At 40.4% G+C, this 21,436-nt stretch overlaps 1 protein-coding gene across 1 annotated transcript in view; it reads left to right on the forward strand.

The window, feature by feature from the left end:
- Positions 1-20,032, forward strand: part of PALS2 (protein associated with LIN7 2, MAGUK p55 family member) — a 455,393-nt gene extending 435,361 nt beyond the window's left edge. The window contains exon 12 of the mRNA XM_053714151.1: positions 18,143-20,032. Within this exon, the coding sequence (XP_053570126.1) occupies positions 18,143-18,319 (177 nt within the window). The 3' untranslated portion in view covers positions 18,320-20,032. The remainder of the gene's footprint in view (positions 1-18,142) is intronic.
- The last annotated feature ends 1,404 nt before the right edge of the window (positions 20,033-21,436 follow it).

Here is a 21,436-nt window from a genome sequence, read left to right on the forward strand (position 1 = left end):
AATTTTATCTTCTCTCTTTGAACCTACTCCCTCTACGGCAATTGCTGTTGGGAGTCTGTTAACAATGGCCACAAATTTCTCCTATAGTTTCCGTCAAAATTTTATGGCCCACATGCAGTGCCCTGCGCTTCCTTCACATTCCACTCGGGGTTATGATGCATTATATATTTTTCCACCAGGAATAAAAATTAAAAAAAAACAGGGGGCTTTGCTAGAGGAGTTGCTATTCTAAAAGGTTCCTGCATGTTACTGAGAAACTCAGTTTCAAATGGAATTAGTACCTTTGACATTCCCTATATTTACAAGACGGTGTTGTGGCCTAGTGGTTAGCAAGCCTGGCTTGAAAACTTGGACGACATTCCCTAGGGGGGAAGGAGTAGTTTCAACTAAATCACTACAAGTTCTTCTATACCCTTAGAGGATAGTCTTATGGACAAAATTTAGTAATGGGACACACACCAGGGTTTACAATGGCAACCATCTGTGTACTTTGCTACCGTCATTAGTGTGACGGCATATTGGTTTGATGCGTGGTGGAATGCTATTAAGTCAGTAGCTTCCCTGGATAAAATCCAGGACTGGAAAAAAATTCCTTTCTTTCAATTTCTTCCCTTCCAGTTATCAAACTGGGAGCATAGGTGGCTCTGTTCCAGCTCTTGGAACCTTATGGTTAGGGCCTTTTTTTACGGATATATGCTCTAAAACTAAGCTTTTGTTGATTCCTTGCCAGGAGCAGACATTGTTGGGACCTGGCTTGACGAAAATTATAAAAAAAGAAAAAATAGAAACATAGCCTGCTGTTGAATCAAAGACAGCATGGAGAACATGCCTCAGTCCGGGATTGGTTCTTGTAGGGGGCTGACTTTCCGTTTTCGTTTAAGTTTGGTTTCAAGCTCAAATATTTTCCCCTCAGAGGCAGGCTCTGCTTTCAAGGTTGTCTGAAGATCAGACAAAAGGAGAGACGTCCTTCCACTGTGTCGGTGACCTCTAAGACCTGGGAGTTATTGTTTCAGTTCTAATACTGGTACAGGATCTGGGGGGGGGGGTTTTATACCGATTGGGTTACCGATTGGGTTGTGAATTTTCAGACCATTTTTTAAGTAGTGTACTGTCCTTCAAGATGGAACCTATTAATTTGTTCCATTCCTCCCTTGATCCTAGAGGGTCAATTTATTACATCGGTGGATTAAAGGACAAGTACCTTCATGTGCCGTTTCGAGATTCGTCTCAAGTTCTAGGGTTTGCCTTTCTGGACAAACACTTCCTGTTCGTGGTCTTTCCTTTCGGTCTTGCCCCAGTTCCGCGTTCTCGCGGAGGCTCTGGGGTCGCTGTCAGCGGTGCTTCAGTTACCGGGCATTGCAGTGGCACCCTATCTGGCTGATATCCTAGTCCAGGCGTCATCCTTACAGCAAGCAAGATTTCCACGGACATGGTGTTATACTTCCCGTGATCTCACGGATGGAAGGTGACTTTTGAGAAGTGTTACATAGTCCCAAGCACAAGGATAGCTTTCTTGGGAATCATGACAAATTCCATATCAATGAGGATTTTTCTGACTGAGGTCAGGAAATCAAGGTCTATCGATGCTGGTCTAGTCCTTCAGTCCACTTCTCAGCTTTCAGTGGCTCAGTACATAGAGGTAATCGGGTTGATGGTGACGGCAATGGACAGTAGCCGGACAGATCGCTCTGCATGCTAAGGCACTGTGGCTGAGCTCTGTAACAACCCAAGGGTTGCAGATTATATTTCTGGTGAGGTCCACTCAGCCTTTCATCCTTCCAAGATTGATAGAATGAGCAGCGCCTTGAGACCCTTAAAATTCTGTTTGTTCGTTCCACCTCAGACCTATGCAGTTAAGCATACTCAGGCAATGGAACGGAGGCTATGCAGACTTGTCTCCTCAATTAACTCTGGATCAGGAGACATGGGAGACTCTTCTATGGTGGTTGTCTCTGGATCATGTATCTCAGGGAACATGATTTAGCAGAGTGTGGACTCAGCAGAGTCTGTTCTTTTTATAAACATCCTGGAACTGAGAGTGACCTTCAAGGCTCTTCTGGTCTAGCCTCAGTTGGCTTCGGCCCAGTTTCTTCAGTTTTCAGGTGGACAACATAGCGACGGTCTTACATCAATCATCAGGGAGGAACGAGGAGTTCCTTAACGATGGCTGAGGTAGCCAAGATTATCCAGTGGGCAGAGGCTCATTCTTGCTATATGTCAGCGATCCATATCCCAGGGGTGGACACTTGGGAAACGGTTTTCTGAGTAGACAGACTTTTCATCCGGGAGAGTGGGAACTCCATCCGGGATTATTCTCCAACTTGATTTTTAAATGGGGTTGGCCGGAGTTGGATCTCATGGCATCTTGTCAGACTGCCAGGCTCTAGATACAGGTCCAGGGCCCCAGTCCGAGCTGATAGCTGCCTTGCCAGTTCTTTGGTCCTTCAGCCTAGAATATCTTTTCCCCCGTTTGCGCTTTTTTCCGGGTGATTGTTCTTTTCAAATGGGAGAAGGCATCAGTGATTCTCCTCGCTTCTGCGTGGCCTTGCAGGATTTGGTATGCCGATCTGGTGGACATGTCATCTCTGCCACCTTGGACACTTCTGTTGAGAAAGGACCTTCTTATTCAGGGTCCCTTCTTCCACCCAAATCTAGTTTCTCTGAAGCTGACTGTTTGAAAAGTGGACGCTTGATCCTATACAAGCGAGTTTTCTCTGATTCGGTCATAGATACCTTGATTCAGGCATGTAAGCCTGTAACTAGGAAGATTTACCATAAGATAGGACTTAAATATCTTTATTGGTGTGAATTCAAGGGTTACTCATGGAGTAGAGGTAGGATTCCCAGGATTTTGTCTTTTCTCCAGGAAGTATTAGAGAAGGGTTTATCAGCGAGTTCCCTAAAGGGTCAGATCTCTGCTTTATCTATTTTGCGTCTGGCAGATGTCCCAGATGTTCAATCCATTTGTCTGGCTCTGATTAGAGTCTGGCCTGTGTTTCAACTAATTGCTCCTCAATGGAGTTTGAATTTAGATCTAAACGTTATTTAAGGGGTTCCATTGAACCTATGCATTCCATAGATATTAAGTTGTTATCTTGGAAAGTTTTATTTCTTGTTGCCATTTCTTCTGCTCGAGGAGTGTCTGAGCTTTCGCCGTTACAATATGATTCGCCTTACCTTATTTTTCATTCAAATAAGGTGGTGTTATGTACTAAACTTGGTTTTCTTCCTAAAATTGTTTCAGACAAGAACATTAATCAGGAGATTGTTGTTCCTTCCTTGTGCCCTAATCCTTCTTCTCAGAAGGAACGCCTGCTACACAATTTGGATGTAGTCCGTGCTTTAAAGTTTTACTTACAGGCGACCAAGGACCTTCGTTAATCGTCTTCTTTATTTTATCATTTTTTCGGGGAAACGTAAGGGTCAGAAAGCTACGGCTACCTCTCTTTCTTTTTGGCTGATGAGTATCATCCGTTTTGCATATGAGACTGCTGGACAGCAGCCTCCTGAAAACCTGTAAAACATTTTTTTTAATAAAATAAAATATTTTATTTCTCTAGTTCTCCGGTTATTGCACTAGCGATGGAGGATTCTGTTACTTTAGAGGGCACTTCCTCTATTCCTAATGAGTAATTCCTGTTTTATATGGCTGAGGCCTTAGTTCCGCCCTCTCAATTATGTTCCATATGCCTTGATATTGTGATAATATCAAACATGTTTGATACCACGGAGCCGTCCACCTCTGAGGAGTTGTCGTCCAGTGAGGTGCGTATCCTATATTCTTATATCTCTACACATGCAGTTTTCCCATAGCATTGCTAATCCTCCTTCTGGAGGGGGCCTTTTTCACCAGACGTTACTGCGCAGTTCAGAGGGGGGTGTCTGCGGCCTTTAATGCTTTACCTCGCCCTGCTAAGAGCAAGCAAAAGGTTCCATATTGCCTCCTTACCCGTATACAGCAGATAGTTTATTGGATTTAACTGAGGGTTATCCGAGCATGACCCATACTGGGTCGGAGTCTGCTGCCTCTAAACCTCCAGCTTTAGTTTAGGATTTTGTGCTTTCTTCTAAAGGAAGTTTTTGGTGAATTCAGAGGTCCCAGAGGCCAAAATGCCTGATGAACCTTTAATTCCTAAATTGGATAGAGTTTGAGAACAGGGTGGTACCTTATCCTTCCCTGCTCCTGTTAGATGGAAAACATTATTATGAATGAATGGGACAGGATTGGATTCCTTTCCCCCCCTCTTCTCACTTTAACAAATTGTCCCCGGTCCTGGACTCTCAATGGAGTTGTGAGGTTCCATCCCTAAATGGGATGGGGTTATCTTCACCCTTGCTAAACGTACTACTATCCCGCTTGATGATAGTTCTTCTTTTGAAGAGCCCATGGATAAAAGATGGAAACTCTCTTTAGAAAGATGTTTCAACATACAGAATATTTGTTTCAACCGGCGGTGGCTGTTTCCGCGGATACTTTAGAAACTACCTTTAGGCGTGACTCCTTAAAAGATTTACGGCTTTGAGGGTTGTTAATTCTTTTATCTGTGCTGCTATTAGGCAGTTTATTCGCTTGAATGCTATGGCTTCAGCTTTTTCTGTTCAGGCCCGTCGGGCTCTGGCTGGAGTTATGGTCTGCTTTCAGTATATGGCCGGGTTATACCACAATATTTTTAATAATTATTCTTTAAAATAAACCCCAATAAAAATGCATATACCAAAACAATAAAATTAATGTAAATTCCTAAATTCTTTTTTATTAGTTAATATTTATAGACACATTGAAATATATTTGTAGGAAGCCAGATATGAATCAATACTATTCACGTTTAAATTATTAAAATATGCTATGCAAAGATCATAAAAGTTTACCTTATTTGTTAACCTTATTCACAATTGAATTTCATTAAAATACTACAGTAGGATATCAGAATCTGAGCTACTAACCTTCAAACAGTACAATCAGTTCTATAGCCACAATTTACCCTATCTAATTCCAATTTAAAACATCAGAAATTGTATATATTATTTGTGCAAACAACCAACTCCTATGCCAATTTATCTAAGCTGAAACAAATTCTTTAGCAGCAATAAAGTAAATTCTAATATATATATATATATATATATATATATATATATATATGTATATGTGTGTGTGTGTGTGTGTGGCTGCAACTGTAAATTATTTAGCAAACAAAAGACTAGTTTTAAACTACCCAGGACTGTGGATATGAGTCTAAAATATAAAGTACCTTTTTAAAATTGCTGAACTGCAATTTGTTATGACTACCAAATACTTTTGATTTAGATATCACAAATTAGAACATTCATACATCACCAGTTTGAGCCAATTTGTAGTTCAATCTTTTCCAAATATTTTCAGATCACCTCATTTGAAGAAAAGTTATTGCATAGATCAAGGTTAGTTTCAGCTCCTTGCTTAAGTTATGGTGTTCCAAAGTATGGCCGCCAGTTATCAATCACCAGTGTAAGCAAATCAAAGAAAAACTCTCCTTTCTTTAATTTAGCTTTCCTGTATATAATCATTGGTAATCTTTTTCGGTTACGCCCACAGTAGCTTGTCCCTTCTCATTGGTTCATTTTGGGGAACGCTCCCTCATTGGCTTTGTATTTTTTCCTAATAGAAAATTCATTTGCCTTTCATACCATTCAAATCCCCTAGGGGGCAGCAGACAACCAACAAATACAGTCCCACCATTACTCACTGCTACATTCCAAATATTCTTATAAAAATGATTTAAACCATCATAACCTCTTGCATCAATCACTTACAATCTGAATTCCAGACAGGATATCATCATGTCAATTTTCTGATTACTCCAATATCAAACACAGTATGTTTTTAACATCATATTACATCAAAGTAATTCCTATACATCCATCTTATTATATTTTTAAGAGATGTATTTAAAGTTTCATAAACATTTACTACATAACCATATGACATGACTTAAGTCATCCCAAGCAGGCAATCCTGTATTTATCATATTTTAGCCCCATCTGGAAGATAGAAAGACAATGTTATATACATTTCAAAAATGGGATTATTACGATTGTTATTTAATCTATTACAAATCTGAATTATATTTCCCATGTCCATATATATATATATATCTATATATATATATATTTTTTTTTTTTTAATACAGTCTAAGGTATGTTTTACTGAAATCTAAATGCAAGTTATATTTTAAACAGTGAAATTTAAAGTTATAATGCAAGCCATGTGCTTTTGCTGTGTGTTATCCTCCCCAGGACGTATGTCTGAGCTTCGTATATTCAAACATCAGCAGTTATAATTAGTCTTTGCATCCCATTAAGCTTCAAACGAAAAGTTCCAGACACTGTCTCTGTCACTCTAGGGATTCTTGTAATCCAGGCAATGAGATAGATGTCTTCCCTTTGAAATAGCTTAAATGCTATCTCAATTAAGATGAGCGTATCTTATGTCTGATCTAAGAACTGGAATATACAGCTATACTATATTTTTGAAACAATCTGTCTTTGTTTGAAGTGACTAAGTTTAAATTGACCAAATGTCTCCTCTAAGATTACTTTGAAAACAATTTCTTTTGATGAATTGGGACACAGGCCTGTGCTGCATTTTGTGTATTCAAAAGAAGTGGGGGCTAAATTACACACAGTGAAAACCATCTCATCCTGGATGTTTAGCTACAAAATGAAATATCAAATATCTGATACATCTGTAGCATATTTCACGTTATTTACAGGTACCCTGACACTGCGGATATGACTTCTAAGTCTAGACATCTTCCCTCCTTTAAGGGAATGATTTTGTCTGGTCCAGGCCTGGACTCAATTATCTCCACAGTCTCAGGGAGCAAGTGTTCCCTCCTACCGCAAGAGTATATGAACTAATCAAAGGGAAGATTTTTGTTCTGATGAAGCCCATGTCAGCAGTCCTCCGCTAAGCCGGAGCAAACCAAGAGCTCTTGGAAGCCGTCAAAGTCCTGGAATAAATCCAAGTAGAGCAAGAAGCACGTCAACGTTGGCATGAATGGGCGGTCCCCAGTCCTCTTCTGGATTGTGTAGGGGGAAGTATGTCACTCTTTTCAGTCGCTTGGTTCAGGGACGTGCAGGATCCATGGGTCCTGGAGGTCATAGCTCAGAGTTACAAGATAGGTTTAAGTCTCAGCCACCCAAGGGCAGATTCCTCCTGTCTTCCTGATCAGAAAGGGGGGAAGCCTTTCTGGCGTGTGTACGGGATCTGTCCTCTAGGAGTTATTGTCCCGGTGCCTATCGCAGTGAGAGGTTTGGGATACTATTCAAACCTTTCATGGTCCCTAAGAAGGAGGGAACTTTCCGTCCGATTCTGGGCCTAAAGTGCTAAAGCAGGTTTTTAAATGTCCCCTCATTTAAGATTGAGACAATAAGGTCCACTCTTTCCCTCGTTTGAGAGGGGTATTTCATGACCACGATAGATCTGAAGGATGCTCCCTTCACATACCAATCCTCAAGGACCACTTCCAGTTCCTAAGGTTTGCATTCCTGGACCAGCACTTCCAGTTATTGCCTTTCCGTTTGGTCTAGCTAAAGATTTTTTTTGGAAAATTGGACCGTTAGGAATATCTCCTCTGTCTTCTTCGATCCCATGGATGGCAGATAATCTAGAGAGAGTTCTCTTGTATCAAGTATCAGGGTAGAATTCTCTGGTAATATAATAGTCTCCATAGACATGAGAATATTTCTAACAGACCGGTGATGTTGCAAGCTAGCTTCAACATGTCTTGCCCTCCAGATCTCCTTAAGGCCATCTGTGACTCGGTGTATGGAGGTGATTGGTCTCATGGTGTCCAGCTTGGACATCATTTCCTTTGCCAGGTTTCACTTCAGACTGTTGCAACTGCGCATGCTGAACTAGTGAAACGGCGATCATTCGGATCTGTCTCAACATATTTCTCTGGACAACCAATCGAGAGAATTGTCTCTCTTGGTGGTTTTGTCGGGATCACTTGTCCTGAGGGATGTCTGTCTCAAGACCATCCTGGGTGATTGTGACTACGGTTGCAAGTCTTTCAGGATGGGGAGCTGTTTGGTGTGCCAGGAAGGCATAGGGCCTCTGGTCTCAGGAGGCAAAGCTCCCTCCTGATCTCATTTTGGATCTTTGGGCAATATACAATGCTCTGAAGGCTTGGCCTCTGCTGGGTTCGTCCCAGTTAATCAGATTCCAATCAAGCAATATATCCTCGGTGGCTTACATCAACCATCAGGGGGGAACGAGATGCTCCCTAGTGTTGAGGGAAGTATCTCAGATTCTGGTGTGGGGGAGACCCGCATTTGTTCGCTGTCAGCAATACACATTCCAGGTGTGGACAACTGGGAAGCGGATTTTCTTAGCAGACTATCCTTCCATCAGGGAGAATGGTCTCTCCATCCTGAATGTTTGCAGAGATTTGCCTAGAGGAAGATCTTATAACGTCTCAATACCAAGCTACCCAGATAGGGGTCGAGGTACAGGGATCCTCAGGCGGAGCTAACAGATGCATTAGCGGTGCCTTGGAGGTTTGATCTGATTTATCCTTTCCAACCGTTACCACTACTTCCTAGTGTAGTGGCTCGAGTCAAGCAGGCATCAGGGATACTGACCTCTCCGTCTTGGCCGCAAAGGATATGGTTCGCGGATCTAGTGGGAATGTCATCATCTCCTCCGTGGAAGTTACCTTGTCGCAGGGATCTGCTGATCAAGGTCTCTTTGTTCATCAATGTCTAGATTCTTTAAGGCTGACTGTGTGGAGATTGAACGCTTAGTCCTAGCCAAGAGAGGGTTTACTGAGAGAGTTTTTTATATTCTCATTCAAGCTCGTAAACTGGTTGCTCGTTGCATCTATCATAAGGTGTGGAGGACTTACTTATTCTGTTCTCCAGGATGAACTAGAGAAGAGCTTTTCTGCTAAGTCCCATAACGGGACAGTTTTCAGCCCTATCTGTGTTACTGCACAAGAGGTTTGCAGAGCTACCAGATGTGCAGCCATTTGTTAAGGCTCTGCTGGGATCAGACCTATGTTTAGATCTAAGGCTCCTCCTTGGAGTTTAAATCTTGTCCTTAAGGTTTTGCAATGGGTTCCGTTGGAGCCTATGCATGAAGTGGACATTAAATTGTTGTCTTGGAAGGTTCCTTTTCTACTGGCTATTGCTTTTGCGCGCAGAATATCTGTGGTTGTTGCCTTGCAATGCATCCCTCCTTATCTGGCTTTTCATGCCGATAAGACTGTTCTACGAACCAAGTTAGATTTCTTCCTAAGGTTGTGTCAATTCGCAACATCAATCAAGAGATTGTGGTTCCTTTCTTATGTCCTTATCCTTCTTCGTCGAAGGAATGTTTCCAATTTATTCTGGATGTAGTTTGTAGTCATAGGTGGTCATTGATAAAGTACAGTATGTTTATACGAAACATGTTTGACCTAAGCCTCACTGACCATGTTCCTGGATGTGATATGTTTTTTACCTTTTGATGTCAAATAAACTATTATTGCTTTTACTTGATGCGAGTGTCCTGGTCCTGTTCCAAGTGTCCTGGTCCTGTTCCAAGTGTCCTGTGATTGTTGGAGACCGGGTGCCTTCCCTTGTTGTCTGGATGTAGTTTGTGCCTTGAAGTTCTATCTTCGGGCCACATAGGAAGTTAGACAAACCTCTTTCTCTTTTTGTTCTCTTTTCCGGGAAGCGTAGGGGTCTGAGGGCCTCTTCAACTTCCTTATCCTTTTGTCTGAGTGTCATCCGGCGGGACATAAGCCTCCTCTGAGGATTACGGCTCATTCTACAAGAGCAGTGGTTTCCTCTTGAGCCTTCAAAAATGAGGCCTCTATGGATCGGATTTGTAAGGCGGCTATCTGGTTCTCCTTACATACTTTTTCCAAAATGTTTACAAGTTTGATGTTTTTGCTTCTGCTGAAGCAGCCTTCGGGAGAAAGGTTTTGCAGGCTGTGGTACCCTCAGATTAGGGTCTGTGGTGCCCTCAGATTGTGGGGTGATTTGAAGAAGGCTGTCCATTCTCGGCAACCATCAAACCTAACTGAACTGGAGATGTTTTGCAAGGAGAAATGGTCCAAAATACCTTCATCCAGAATCCAGACACTCATTACAGGCTATATGAAGCGTCTAGAGGCTGTTATTTCTGCTAAAGGAGGCTCTACTAAATATTGATGCAATATTTCTGTTGTGGTCCCCAAATGTATGCACCTGTCTAATTTTGTTTTGATGCATATTGCTAATTTTCTGTTAATCCAATAAAGCTCATTTTACTACTGAAATATTACTGTTTCCTTCAGTTATTTGATAGATCAAAATGAAATTGCTGATCCAAACTATCTATCTATCTATATGTTTTATATATATATATATATATATATATATATATATATATATATATATATATATATGTGTTTGTATGTATATATGTGTGTGTATGCACTATATGGTACCAGTTTTGCAACAATGTTATACATTAGCAAGAGCACTAGATGGCAGCACTATTTCCTGTCATGCAGTGCACACTACCTATCTAGATCTCTTGAACATATAATAACATGAGAACAAAGCAAATCTGATAATAGAAGTAAATTGGAAACTTTTTAAATTTGTATTCTTTATCTGAATCATGAAAGAAAAATTTGGGGTTTTATGTCCCTTTTAACTAAGTGCATACCTTTCCAGCTACTGGCCTTAGTTGTACATACCATTTACGACCTCGGAAAAACAGATCCATAGCTTTTCTGTTGTTGGTCGTTACTGAGCTTATAGCGCACAGGGTCCATTAATATAAATCTTTTCTAGACCAGTAACTGAAAAGGTATAAGTGAATGACCAAGCTTTGTTTTAAGCTATAATGCAGTGCATAACTTTGTGCCGCACACAGGGTGGGTGGGGGGGTTACATACCTGCCTCATCAAGAAGTGCTTACACCACATGGTACACACTCTATGGGTATATGTGGGACACTGCAATCTGTATTTAATGCAACTTGAATGTGGAATGGTGATGGTCCTTCCTTAAAAACGGAGTAATAGGATATATAATTTTGGAAAATATACTAAGATGTTCCTTGGATATATAAAGGACATTGAGAGGATCTAAAAATCAAATCTGCTTAAAGAAAAATTTAACTAGAAAAAGTGGCCCATATTAAAATTGATTCACCGGTTGGATAGTTACATATGCTTTTTAACTAGGCACTTTTCTATCTTGAAGTGTTATTGATAGTTATTTTTTGGTATTAAACTATTATAAAAATGTTTGCTGTGCTTTTCGTTTGTTCTTTTCTGGAAATAGTTTGTTGGATTTTTGGAGGACAAGTATTGGAAAAGGGGAGTCTTTGTTGGGGTTTCACTGCCTGACCGCTCACAAAACTGGCCTTAGAGGGAACAGTGGTTCCTATAGACCCATCTTTCTCTCCTCTGTCTCCCTTCTCTCTCTTGTACACGCTAGGCAAAATATAAAAATAATGTCTTGATAATAGCTTTAAGAGACATTAGAAACTAGGTTTTTCTTTGCATAAATGTTTTGTAGATGATCCATTTATATAGCCCATACAGTTTTTGTTTGTTTTTTAAATGGATAGTTTTGCTTATTTTTAAATAACATTGCTCTGATTTTCAGACTCCTAACCAAGCCCCAAAGTTTTAGGAGAATACCGTCAGCTACCTACTCCAGCTTGCTCCTGTTTGTGTAAAGAGTCTTTTCATATGCAAAGGAAGGGGGGGGGGGTGTCTGCTATTTCCCACTTGAGGTGGGTGTTCCAGTAACCTTATAAACAGAGCTAAACTTGAAGCTTCTAAGTAATTTTTAAACGGTTTTATACTGGATTTCTCCAACATAGGTGTGTCCGGTCCACGGCGTCATCCTTACTTGTGGGATATTCTCTTCCCCAACAGGAAATGGCAAAGAGCCCAGCAAAGCTGGTCACATGATCCCTCCTAGGCTCCGCCTACCCTAGTCATTCTCTTTGCCGTTGTACAGGCAACATCTCCACGGAGATGGCTTAGAGTTTTTTAGTGTTTAACTGTAGTTTTTATTATTCAATCAAGAGTTTGTTATTTTAAAATAGTGCTGGTATGTACTATTTACTCTGAAACAGAAAAGAGATGAAGATTTCTGTTTGTAAGAGGAAAATGATTTTAGCAACCGTTACTAAAATCGATGGCTGTTCCACACAGGACTGTTGAGAGGAATTAACTTCAGTTGGGGGAACAGTGAGCAGACTTTTGCTGCTTGAGGTATGACACATTCTAACAAGACGATGTAATGCTGGAAGCTGTCATTTTCCCTATGGGATCCGGTAAGCCATTTTTATTACAGAGTAAATAAGGGCTTCACAAGGGCTTGTTAAGACTGTTGACATTTTCTGGGCTAAATTGATTCATATATAACATATTTAGCCTTGAGGAATCATTTAATCTGGGTATTTTTGTAAAATAATATCGGCAGGCACTGTTTTAGACACCTTATTCTCTAGGGGCTTTCCCTAATCATAGGCAGAGCCTCATTTTCGCGCCGGTATTGCGCACTTGTTTTTGAGAAGCATGACATGCAGTCGCATGTGTGAGGAGCTCTGATACATAAAAAAGACTTTCTGAAGGCGTCATTTGGTATCGTATTCCCCTTTGGGCTTGGTTGGGTCTCAGCAAAGCAGATACCAGGGACTGTAAAGGGGTTAAAGATAAAAACAGCTCCGGTTCCGTTATTTTAAGGGTTAAAGCTTCCAAATTTGGTGTGCAATACTTTTAAGGCTTTAATACATTGTGGTGAAATTTTGGTGAATTTTGAACAATTCCTTCATACTTTTTCGCAATTGCAGTAATAAAGTGTGTTCAGTTTAAAATTTAAAGTGACAGTAACGGTTTTATTTTAAAACGTTTTTTGTACTTTGTTTTCAAGTTTATGCCTGTTTAACATGTCTGAACTACCAGATAGACTGTGTTCTGAATGTGGGGAAGCCAAGGTTCCTTCTCATTTAAATAGATGTGATTTAGGTGACACTGAAAATGATGCCCAAGATGATTCCTCAAGTGAGGGGAGTAAGCATGGTACTGCATCATTCCCTCCTTCGTCTACACCAGTCTTGCCCACTCAGGAGGCCCCTAGTACATCTAGCGCGCCAATACTCCTTACTATGCAACAATTAACGGCTGTAATGGATAATTCTATCAAAAACATTTTAGCCAAAATGCCCACTTATCAGCGTAAGCGCGACTGCTCTGTTTTAGATACTGAAGAGCATGAGGACGCTGATGATAATGGTTCTGATATGCCCCTACACCAGTCTGAGGGGGCCAGGGAGGTTTTGTCTGAGGGAGAAATTTCAGATTCAGGGAAAATTTCTCAACAAGCTGAACCCGATGTGATTTCATTTAAATTTAAGTTGGAACATCTCCGCGCTCTGCTTAAGGAGGTGTTATCCACTCTGGATGATTGTGAGAATTTGATCATCCCAGAGAAACTATGTAAAATGGACAAGTTCCTAGAGGTCCCGGGGCCCCCAGAAGCTTTTCCTATACCCAAGCGGGTGGCGGACATTGTAAATAAAGAATGGGAAAGGCCCGGTATACCTTTCGTCCCTCCCCCCATATTTAAAAAATTGTTTCCCATGGTCGACCCCAGAAAGGACTTATGGCAGACAGTCCCCAAGGTCGAGGGGGCGGTTTCTACTTTAAACAAACGCACCACTATACCCATAGAAGATAGTTGTGCTTTCAAAGATCCTATGGATAAAAAATTAGAAGGTTTGCTTAAAAAGATGTTTGTTCAGCAAGGTTACCTTCTACAACCAATTTCATGCATTGTCCCTGTCACTACAGCCGCGTGTTTCTGGTTCGATGAGCTAGAAAAGGCGATCGATAGTGATTCTCCTCCTTATGAGGAGATTATGGACAGAATCCGTGCTCTCAAATTGGCTAATTCTTTCACCCTAGACGCCACTTTGCAATTGGCTAGGTTAGCGGCGAAAAATTCTGGGTTTGCTATTGTGGCGCGCAGAGCGCTTTGGTTGAAATCTTGGTCAGCGGATGCGTCTTCCAAGAACAAATTGCTTAACATTCCTTTCAAGGGGAAAACGCTGTTTGGCCCTGACTTGAAAGAGATTATCTCTGATATCACTGGGGGTAAGGGCCACGCCCTTCCTCAGGATAGGTCTTTCAAGGCCAAAAATAAACCTAATTTTCGTCCCTTTCGTAGAAACGGACCAGCCCCAAGTGCTACGTCCTCTAAGCAAGAGGGTAATACTTCTCAAGCCAAGCCAGCCTGGAGACCAATGCAAGGCTGGAACAAGGGAAAGCAGGCCAAGAAGCCTGCCACTGCTACCAAGACAGCATGAAATGTTGGCCCCCGATCCGGGACCGGATCTGGTGGGGGGCAGACTCTCTCTCTTCGCTCAGGCTTGGGCAAGAGATGTTCTGGATCCTTGGGCACTAGAAATAGTCTCCCAAGGTTATCTTCTGGAATTCAAGGGGCCTCCCCCAAGGGGGAGGTTCCACAGGTCTCAATTGTCTTTAGACCACATAAAGAGACAGGCATTCTTACATTGTGTAGAAGACCTGTTAAAAATGGGAGTGATTCATCCTGTTCCATTAGGAGAACAAGGGATGGGGTTCTACTCCAATCTGTTCGTAGTTCCCAAAAAAGAGGGAACGTTCAGACCAATCTTGGATCTCAAGATCCTAAACAAGTTTCTCAAGGTTCCATCGTTCAAAATGGAAACTATTCGAACAATTCTTCCTTCCATCCAGGAAGGTCAATTCATGACCACGGTGGATTTAAAGGATGCGTATCTACATATTCCTATCCACAAGGAACATCATCGGTTCCTAAGGTTCGCATTCCTGGACAAGCATTACCAGTTCGTGGCACTTCCTTTCGGATTAGCCACTGCTCCAAGGATTTTCACAAAGGTACTAGGGTCCCTTCTAGCGGTACTAAGACCAAGGGGCATTGCAGTAGTACCTTACTTGGACGACATTCTGATTCAAGCGTCGTCCCTTCCTCAAGCAAAGGCTCACACGGACATAGTCCTGGCCTTTCTCAGATCTCACGGATGGAAAGTGAACGTAGAAAAGAGTTCTCTATCTCCGTCAACAAGGGTTCCCTTCTTGGGAACAATAATAGACTCCTTAGAAATGAGGATTTTTCTGACAGAGGCCAGAAAAACAAAACTTCTAAACTCTTGTCAAACACTTCATTCCGTTCCTCTTCCTTCCATAGTGCAGTGCATGGAAGTAATAGGTTTGATGGTAGCGGCAATGGACATAGTTCCTTTTGCGCGCATTCATCTAAGGCCATTACAACTGTGCATGCTCAGTCAGTGGAATGGGGACTATACAGACTTGTCTCCGACGATTCAAGTAAATCAGAGGACCAGAGACTCACTCCGTTGGTGGCTGTCCCTGGACAACCTGTCACAAGGGATGACCTTCCGCAGACCAGAGTGGGTCATTGTCACGACCGACGCCAGTCTGATGGGCTGGGGCGCGGTCTGGGGACCCCTGAAAGCTCAGGGTCTTTGGTCTCGGGAAGAATCTCTTCTACCGATAAATATTCTGGAACTGAGAGCGATATTCAATGCTCTCAAGGCTTGGCCTCAGCTAGCAAAGGCCAAGTTCATACGGTTTCAATCAGACAACATGACGACTGTTGCGTACATCAACCATCAGGGGGGAACAAGGAGTTCCCTGGCGATGGAAGAAGTGACCAAAATCATTCAATGGGCGGAGACTCACTCCTGCCACCTGTCTGCAATCCACATTCCAGGAGTGGAAAATTGGGAAACGGATTTTCTGAGTCGTCAGACATTACATCCGGGGGAGTGGGAACTCCATCCGGAAATCTTTGCCCAAATTACTCAATTGTGGGGCATTCCAGACATGGATCTGATGGCCTCTCGTCAGAACTTCAAGGTTCCTTGCTACGGGTCCAGATCCAGGGATCCCAAGGCGACTCTAGTAGATGCACTAGTAGCACCTTGGACCTTCAAACTAGCTTATGTATTCCCGCCGTTTCCTCTCATCCCCAGGCTGGTAGCCAGGATCAATCAGGAGAGGGCGTCGGTGATCTTGATAGCTCCTGCGTGGCCACGCAGGACTTGGTATGCAGATCTGGTGAATATGTCATCGGCTCCACCATGGAAGCTACCTTTGAGACGAGACCTTCTTGTTCAAGGTCCGTTCGAACATCCGAATCTGGTCTCACTCCAGCTGACTGCTTGGAGATTGAACGCTTGATCTTATCAAAACGAGGGTTCTCAGATTCTGTTATTGATACTCTTGTTCAGGCCAGAAAGCCTGTAACTAGAAAAATTTACCACAAAATATGGAAAAAATATATCTGTTGGTGTGAATCTAAAGGATTCCCTTGGAACAAGGTAAAGATTCCTAAGATTCTATCCTTTCTTCAAGAAGGATTGGAGAAAGGATTATCGGCAAGTTCCTTGAAGGGACAGATTTCTGCCTTGTCTGTGTTACTTCACAAAAAGCTGGCAGCTGTGCCAGATGTTCAAGCCTTTGTTCAGGCTCTGGTTAGAATCAAGCCTGTTTACAAACCTTTGACTCCTCCTTGGAGTCTCAACTTAGTTCTTTCAGTTCTTCAGGGGGTTCCGTTTGAACCCTTGCATTCCGTTGATATTAAGTTATTATCTTGGAAAGTTTTGTTTTTGGTTGCAATTTCTTCTGCTAGAAGAGTTTCAGAATTATCTGCTCTGCAGTGTTCTCCTCCTTATCTGGTTTTCCATGCAGATAAGGTGGTTTTACGTACTAAACCTGGTTTTCTTCCGAAAGTTGTTTCTAACAAAAACATTAACCAGGAGATAGTCGTGCCTTCTTTGTGTCCGAATCCAGTTTCAAAGAAGGAACGTTTGTTGCACAATTTGGATGTTGTTCGCGCTCTAAAATTCTATTTAGATGCTACAAAGGATTTTAGACAAACATCTTCCTTGTTTGTTGTTTATTCTGGTAAAAGGAGAGGTCAAAAAGCAACTTCTACCTCTCTCTCTTTTTGGATTAAAAGCATCATCAGATTGGCTTATGAGACTGCCGGACGGCAGCCTCCTGAAAGAATCACAGCTCATTCCACTAGGGCTGTGGCTTCCACATGGGCCTTCAAGAACGAGGCTTCTGTTGATCAGATATGTAGGGCAGCGACTTGGTCTTCACTGCACACTTTTACCAAATTTTACAAGTTTGATACTTTTGCTTCTTCTGAGGCTATTTTTGGGAGAAAGGTTTTGCAAGCCGTGGTGCCTTCCATTTAGGTGACCTGATTTGCTCCCTCCCTTCATCCGTGTCCTAAAGCTTTGGTATTGGTTCCCACAAGTAAGGATGACGCCGTGGACCGGACACACCTATGTTGGAGAAAACAGAATTTATGTTTACCTGATAAATTACTTTCTCCAACGGTGTGTCCGGTCCACGGCCCGCCCTGGTTTTTTAATCAGGTCTGATAATTTATTTTCTTTAACTACAGTCACCACGGTATCATATGGTTTCTCCTATGCAAATATTCCTCCTTTACGTCGGTCGAATGACTGGGGTAGGCGGAGCCTAGGAGGGATCATGTGACCAGCTTTGCTGGGCTCTTTGCCATTTCCTGTTGGGGAAGAGAATATCCCACAAGTAAGGATGACGCCGTGGACCGGACACACCGTTGGAGAAAGTAATTTATCAGGTAAACATAAATTCTGTTTTTTACATCAGTATCTGTGTATATTATTCTTTACAGTAGTGTCTATTACATGCAGTTATATTGTATACTGTCCCTTTAACTGTGTAACCAAAATGTTGACTAAATACTTTTGGATACTTGGATAAGTTCTGTGAGTGCCCTTTAGACTTTAAAAAAATAATATATATATATATATATATATATACATACATACACACATCACTTTAAGTATCAATAAATGTGTTTATCAATAAGTGTAAATCTTTTTACCATCATTCTATTTTGTGTTATTGTCTGAGCAAAACTAATGAACACTTGAAACTGGAGAGCAGCCTCTATATTTATATATTTATCTCTCTTTATAAATACTACGTGGGTGACTTGAAAGGTTAAATTAAATTAATCTAAATTTACTTAATTAAACTTGTAATTTTTATAATCTTTCTCCTTTCGTCTTTAACAGGATACAGATCTCAAAAAAACAGTTGACGAGAGTGCTCGGGTTATGAGAGCATACAACCACTACTTTGACCTGACTATTGTAAATGATAACCTAGACAAAGCCTTTGAGAAACTGCAGGAGGCTGTTGAGAAATTAAGGACGGAGCAGCAATGGGTTCCAATTAGCTGGGTCTACTGACTAGGTTCTTGAGCTAAACGTTTTAATAAACAATGAAAATAAGACTATTCTACAAGCTCATCATACAAGGGGAAGAGACCTCCAGCACTCGTGTCTTTTTTCTTTTTTTCTTTCTCCTCATAAGGATTTAGAGTATCTGAATTTTTATATAACACTTTGAAAAGAAAGTGTTCTTAAATATGTAATTTATTTTAATTTTTATAACTTTTTACAAATAATCTTTCTATTCATAATACATGAAGGAAATGCGTTGAAGCATTTTGTGTGAATTTTAATTTGGAATGTTTTTGCCTTTTTCATTCAAGAAATTTCATTATTCATAACATTTCACTGTGATATAAAGAATACTTGAAGTAATTTTGTAAATCTTTACTGTTTGATACATAAATGGAATGAAATTAATTTGTATGTGTTAGGGGAACACAACTTTTGACAAGTTCAAAATAGCTCAATATAATTTCTTATAATTTACATTGTCATATTGATGAATAAATCCTTGTTTTATTGGAATGCACCATTTTATTGCTATACACCACCACTGCCAGTCAGACAGACCTCCCATTACAAAGCCCTATAACAAAAATGTAGTTCATAAGTGGGGAGGTCAGAAAACGCAAAAGGCTAAAATCTAAAGTGAATACCATCCATTGCCAAAACAAGATGTCTTATTTTATTCCATTTCATTCTTAACTCACAAAGATTTAAAAGACAGTATATAAAGTGCTTACTGGTTAATCTGCTTGTAAATAGTTGCAAAATAAAAACAAGCCAAGTAAAATTACAGTATTAAGTACAATTAATACACATCAGACCTCTATTTTAAGTATTTAAGCCCTAGAATAGATTTTTAAATGCCTGCTTCTAAACCATTGATTAAGAAAATTACTATGATTGGGACCAAGGATTTATCATAGCCCTCTTACCATAAGTAATTTAATGTCTAAAACCAGGCAACTGGCACACTGACACATAATGCACGTAGATTTTATAAAAGATTTAATATATCGCAATATATTATACTTTTCTATTCCATTATTAATGCATCATTTTGACACTGTATTCTAATAAATGTTATAGTTTTTGGTTTGGATGTTGCATATCATTTTATAACATAACTTGTACATTTTTGTCAGTTGCTGTATATTAATGTCTGCATTTTTTGTAACACATTTGGTGGATAAAACATACTAGGGTTTTTATTATTATTAAACATGGCTAGTATGTGTATTATAGGGCAGCTACACCAAATAGCTGGTTTGCTTAAGGTATATTCAGAGTAGGTATGTTCTATGCCTGCCATTGGATATTGCTAAATATAATATAACTTATCATGGGCTGTTACTAAGAAATGTGCTGCTATGTCTGAGATTTATTAATTGATTATGTTACCTGATCTTTTTTTCACTACGCCCATTTAACCAAATGGTTAAAATCTAAATTCTAGTGGTTTTAAAGTCTTTGATCATTTTTGACAGCAAAAAAAAATCTTTAAATGCATAATCCCTAGATTCCTGACACCAAAGCATAAAGGATGGTAATGAAGGGCGCGTGCTAGGAATTTTTTTCAATGTAGAAATTACCTAATTACAGTGGTTGTTGGTACTTAAGCTTATAAATAATTCAACTCAAGCATTTAAAAGTCTGATTCAAAATATTTAACAGTTGTGGATTTTACCATAATTAATTGTATTAAAATAAAATTATTATTCATTATTTTGTTATTTGCTTTATTTCAGTGTTGGCAGTATTTGAAAATAAAGGGCAGTTCCATGCTCTGGGATGCTACCCACACAGTATAAACCATTCCATGGCTTTTTACTTTTGCCTTTTTATGGAAAATAGAGGACACATTACAAGATATCAGGCATACCTCTGGGTAGCGCACACTCACAAGCTTTAATTAGACTATGCCTCTTTATTTTTGTGTTCGTGTTCCAAGGTCACACTGATGGATAGAAGCCTTCCTGGTAAAAAAAATAAATAATAGAAAACAGCATTTCTGGAATGTAGTATTAAGTCATTCATACAGTTTTCTGCTATCATTTAATTTTCTGTGTTGAATAAATGCTCACTTATTTGGTAGCAATACATTATATCACATTACTTTATATACATTTTTTTCCATAGATGCACGTGTAGCATTCAGCTGCATGGATGAGCAGAGGGAATCTAGAGATTGAGGATGTTTGGAGCAGCTTGTGCACTGCTCTGTTGGAGAATGTTGATCTGACTAGTTGGTACCCTAAGTTATTTCAATAGGTCCAGGGATTTTTGGCATTTTCCAGCTTAACCTAATTGGACATCATAAGGTAAAATACCTTTTTTGAGGCTGAAATTTAGGAAGATCCAACATCTGTCAAGGAGGACTGCTCTTGTATTTGACCAGCATTATGAGCAATGTGTATAAACTCAACTACGTGTAAGTGTTGAATACATAAGGCCCTCTGGTGAAGCCCTCAATATATGCACAGTCAATCTGGCTACCACAGGTTGCTTTCTGTGTATCGGTACTCCATACAAATGAAAAATGAGAAGAAAAGTAAAAAACAAATAATGATTTTTTTTTCTTAACAATTAATAAAATACAATATTGATGTTTCAAAATCCATATATACATAGAACATAGAATTTGACGGTAGATAAGAACCAAAAAGGCCCATCAAGTCAACCCATATTACATGTTACTTTTTCCTTAGGATAGCCTTATGCATGTCCCAGGCATTTTTAAATTCCTTTACAGTCTGTCACCTTTATTAGAGTTTTGCGGTAACAGGGGTGCGTTGCTAATGAGCTTTTTTCTCTTGCAAGGTGTATCCAGTCCACGGATTCATCCTTTACTTGTGGGATATTCTCATTCCCTACAGGAAGTGGCAAAGAGAGCACACAGCAGAGCTGTTCATATAGCTCCCCCTCTAGCTCCACCCCCCAGTCATTCTCTTTTGCCGGCTCTAAGCACTAGGGTCTCTCTACGGGAGGGTAAAGTGAATGTGGTGTTAGATTTGTAGTTTTATATCTTCAATCAAGAGTTTGTTATTTTTAAATGGTACCGGTTTGTACTATTTACTCTCTAGCAGAAAAGTGATGAAGAATTCTGCTGAGAGGGAAATGATTTTAGCA

This window comes from Bombina bombina, chromosome 5 (assembly GCF_027579735.1).
Source record: "Bombina bombina isolate aBomBom1 chromosome 5, aBomBom1.pri, whole genome shotgun sequence".
Classification (NCBI taxonomy): Eukaryota; Metazoa; Chordata; class Amphibia; order Anura; family Bombinatoridae; genus Bombina; species Bombina bombina.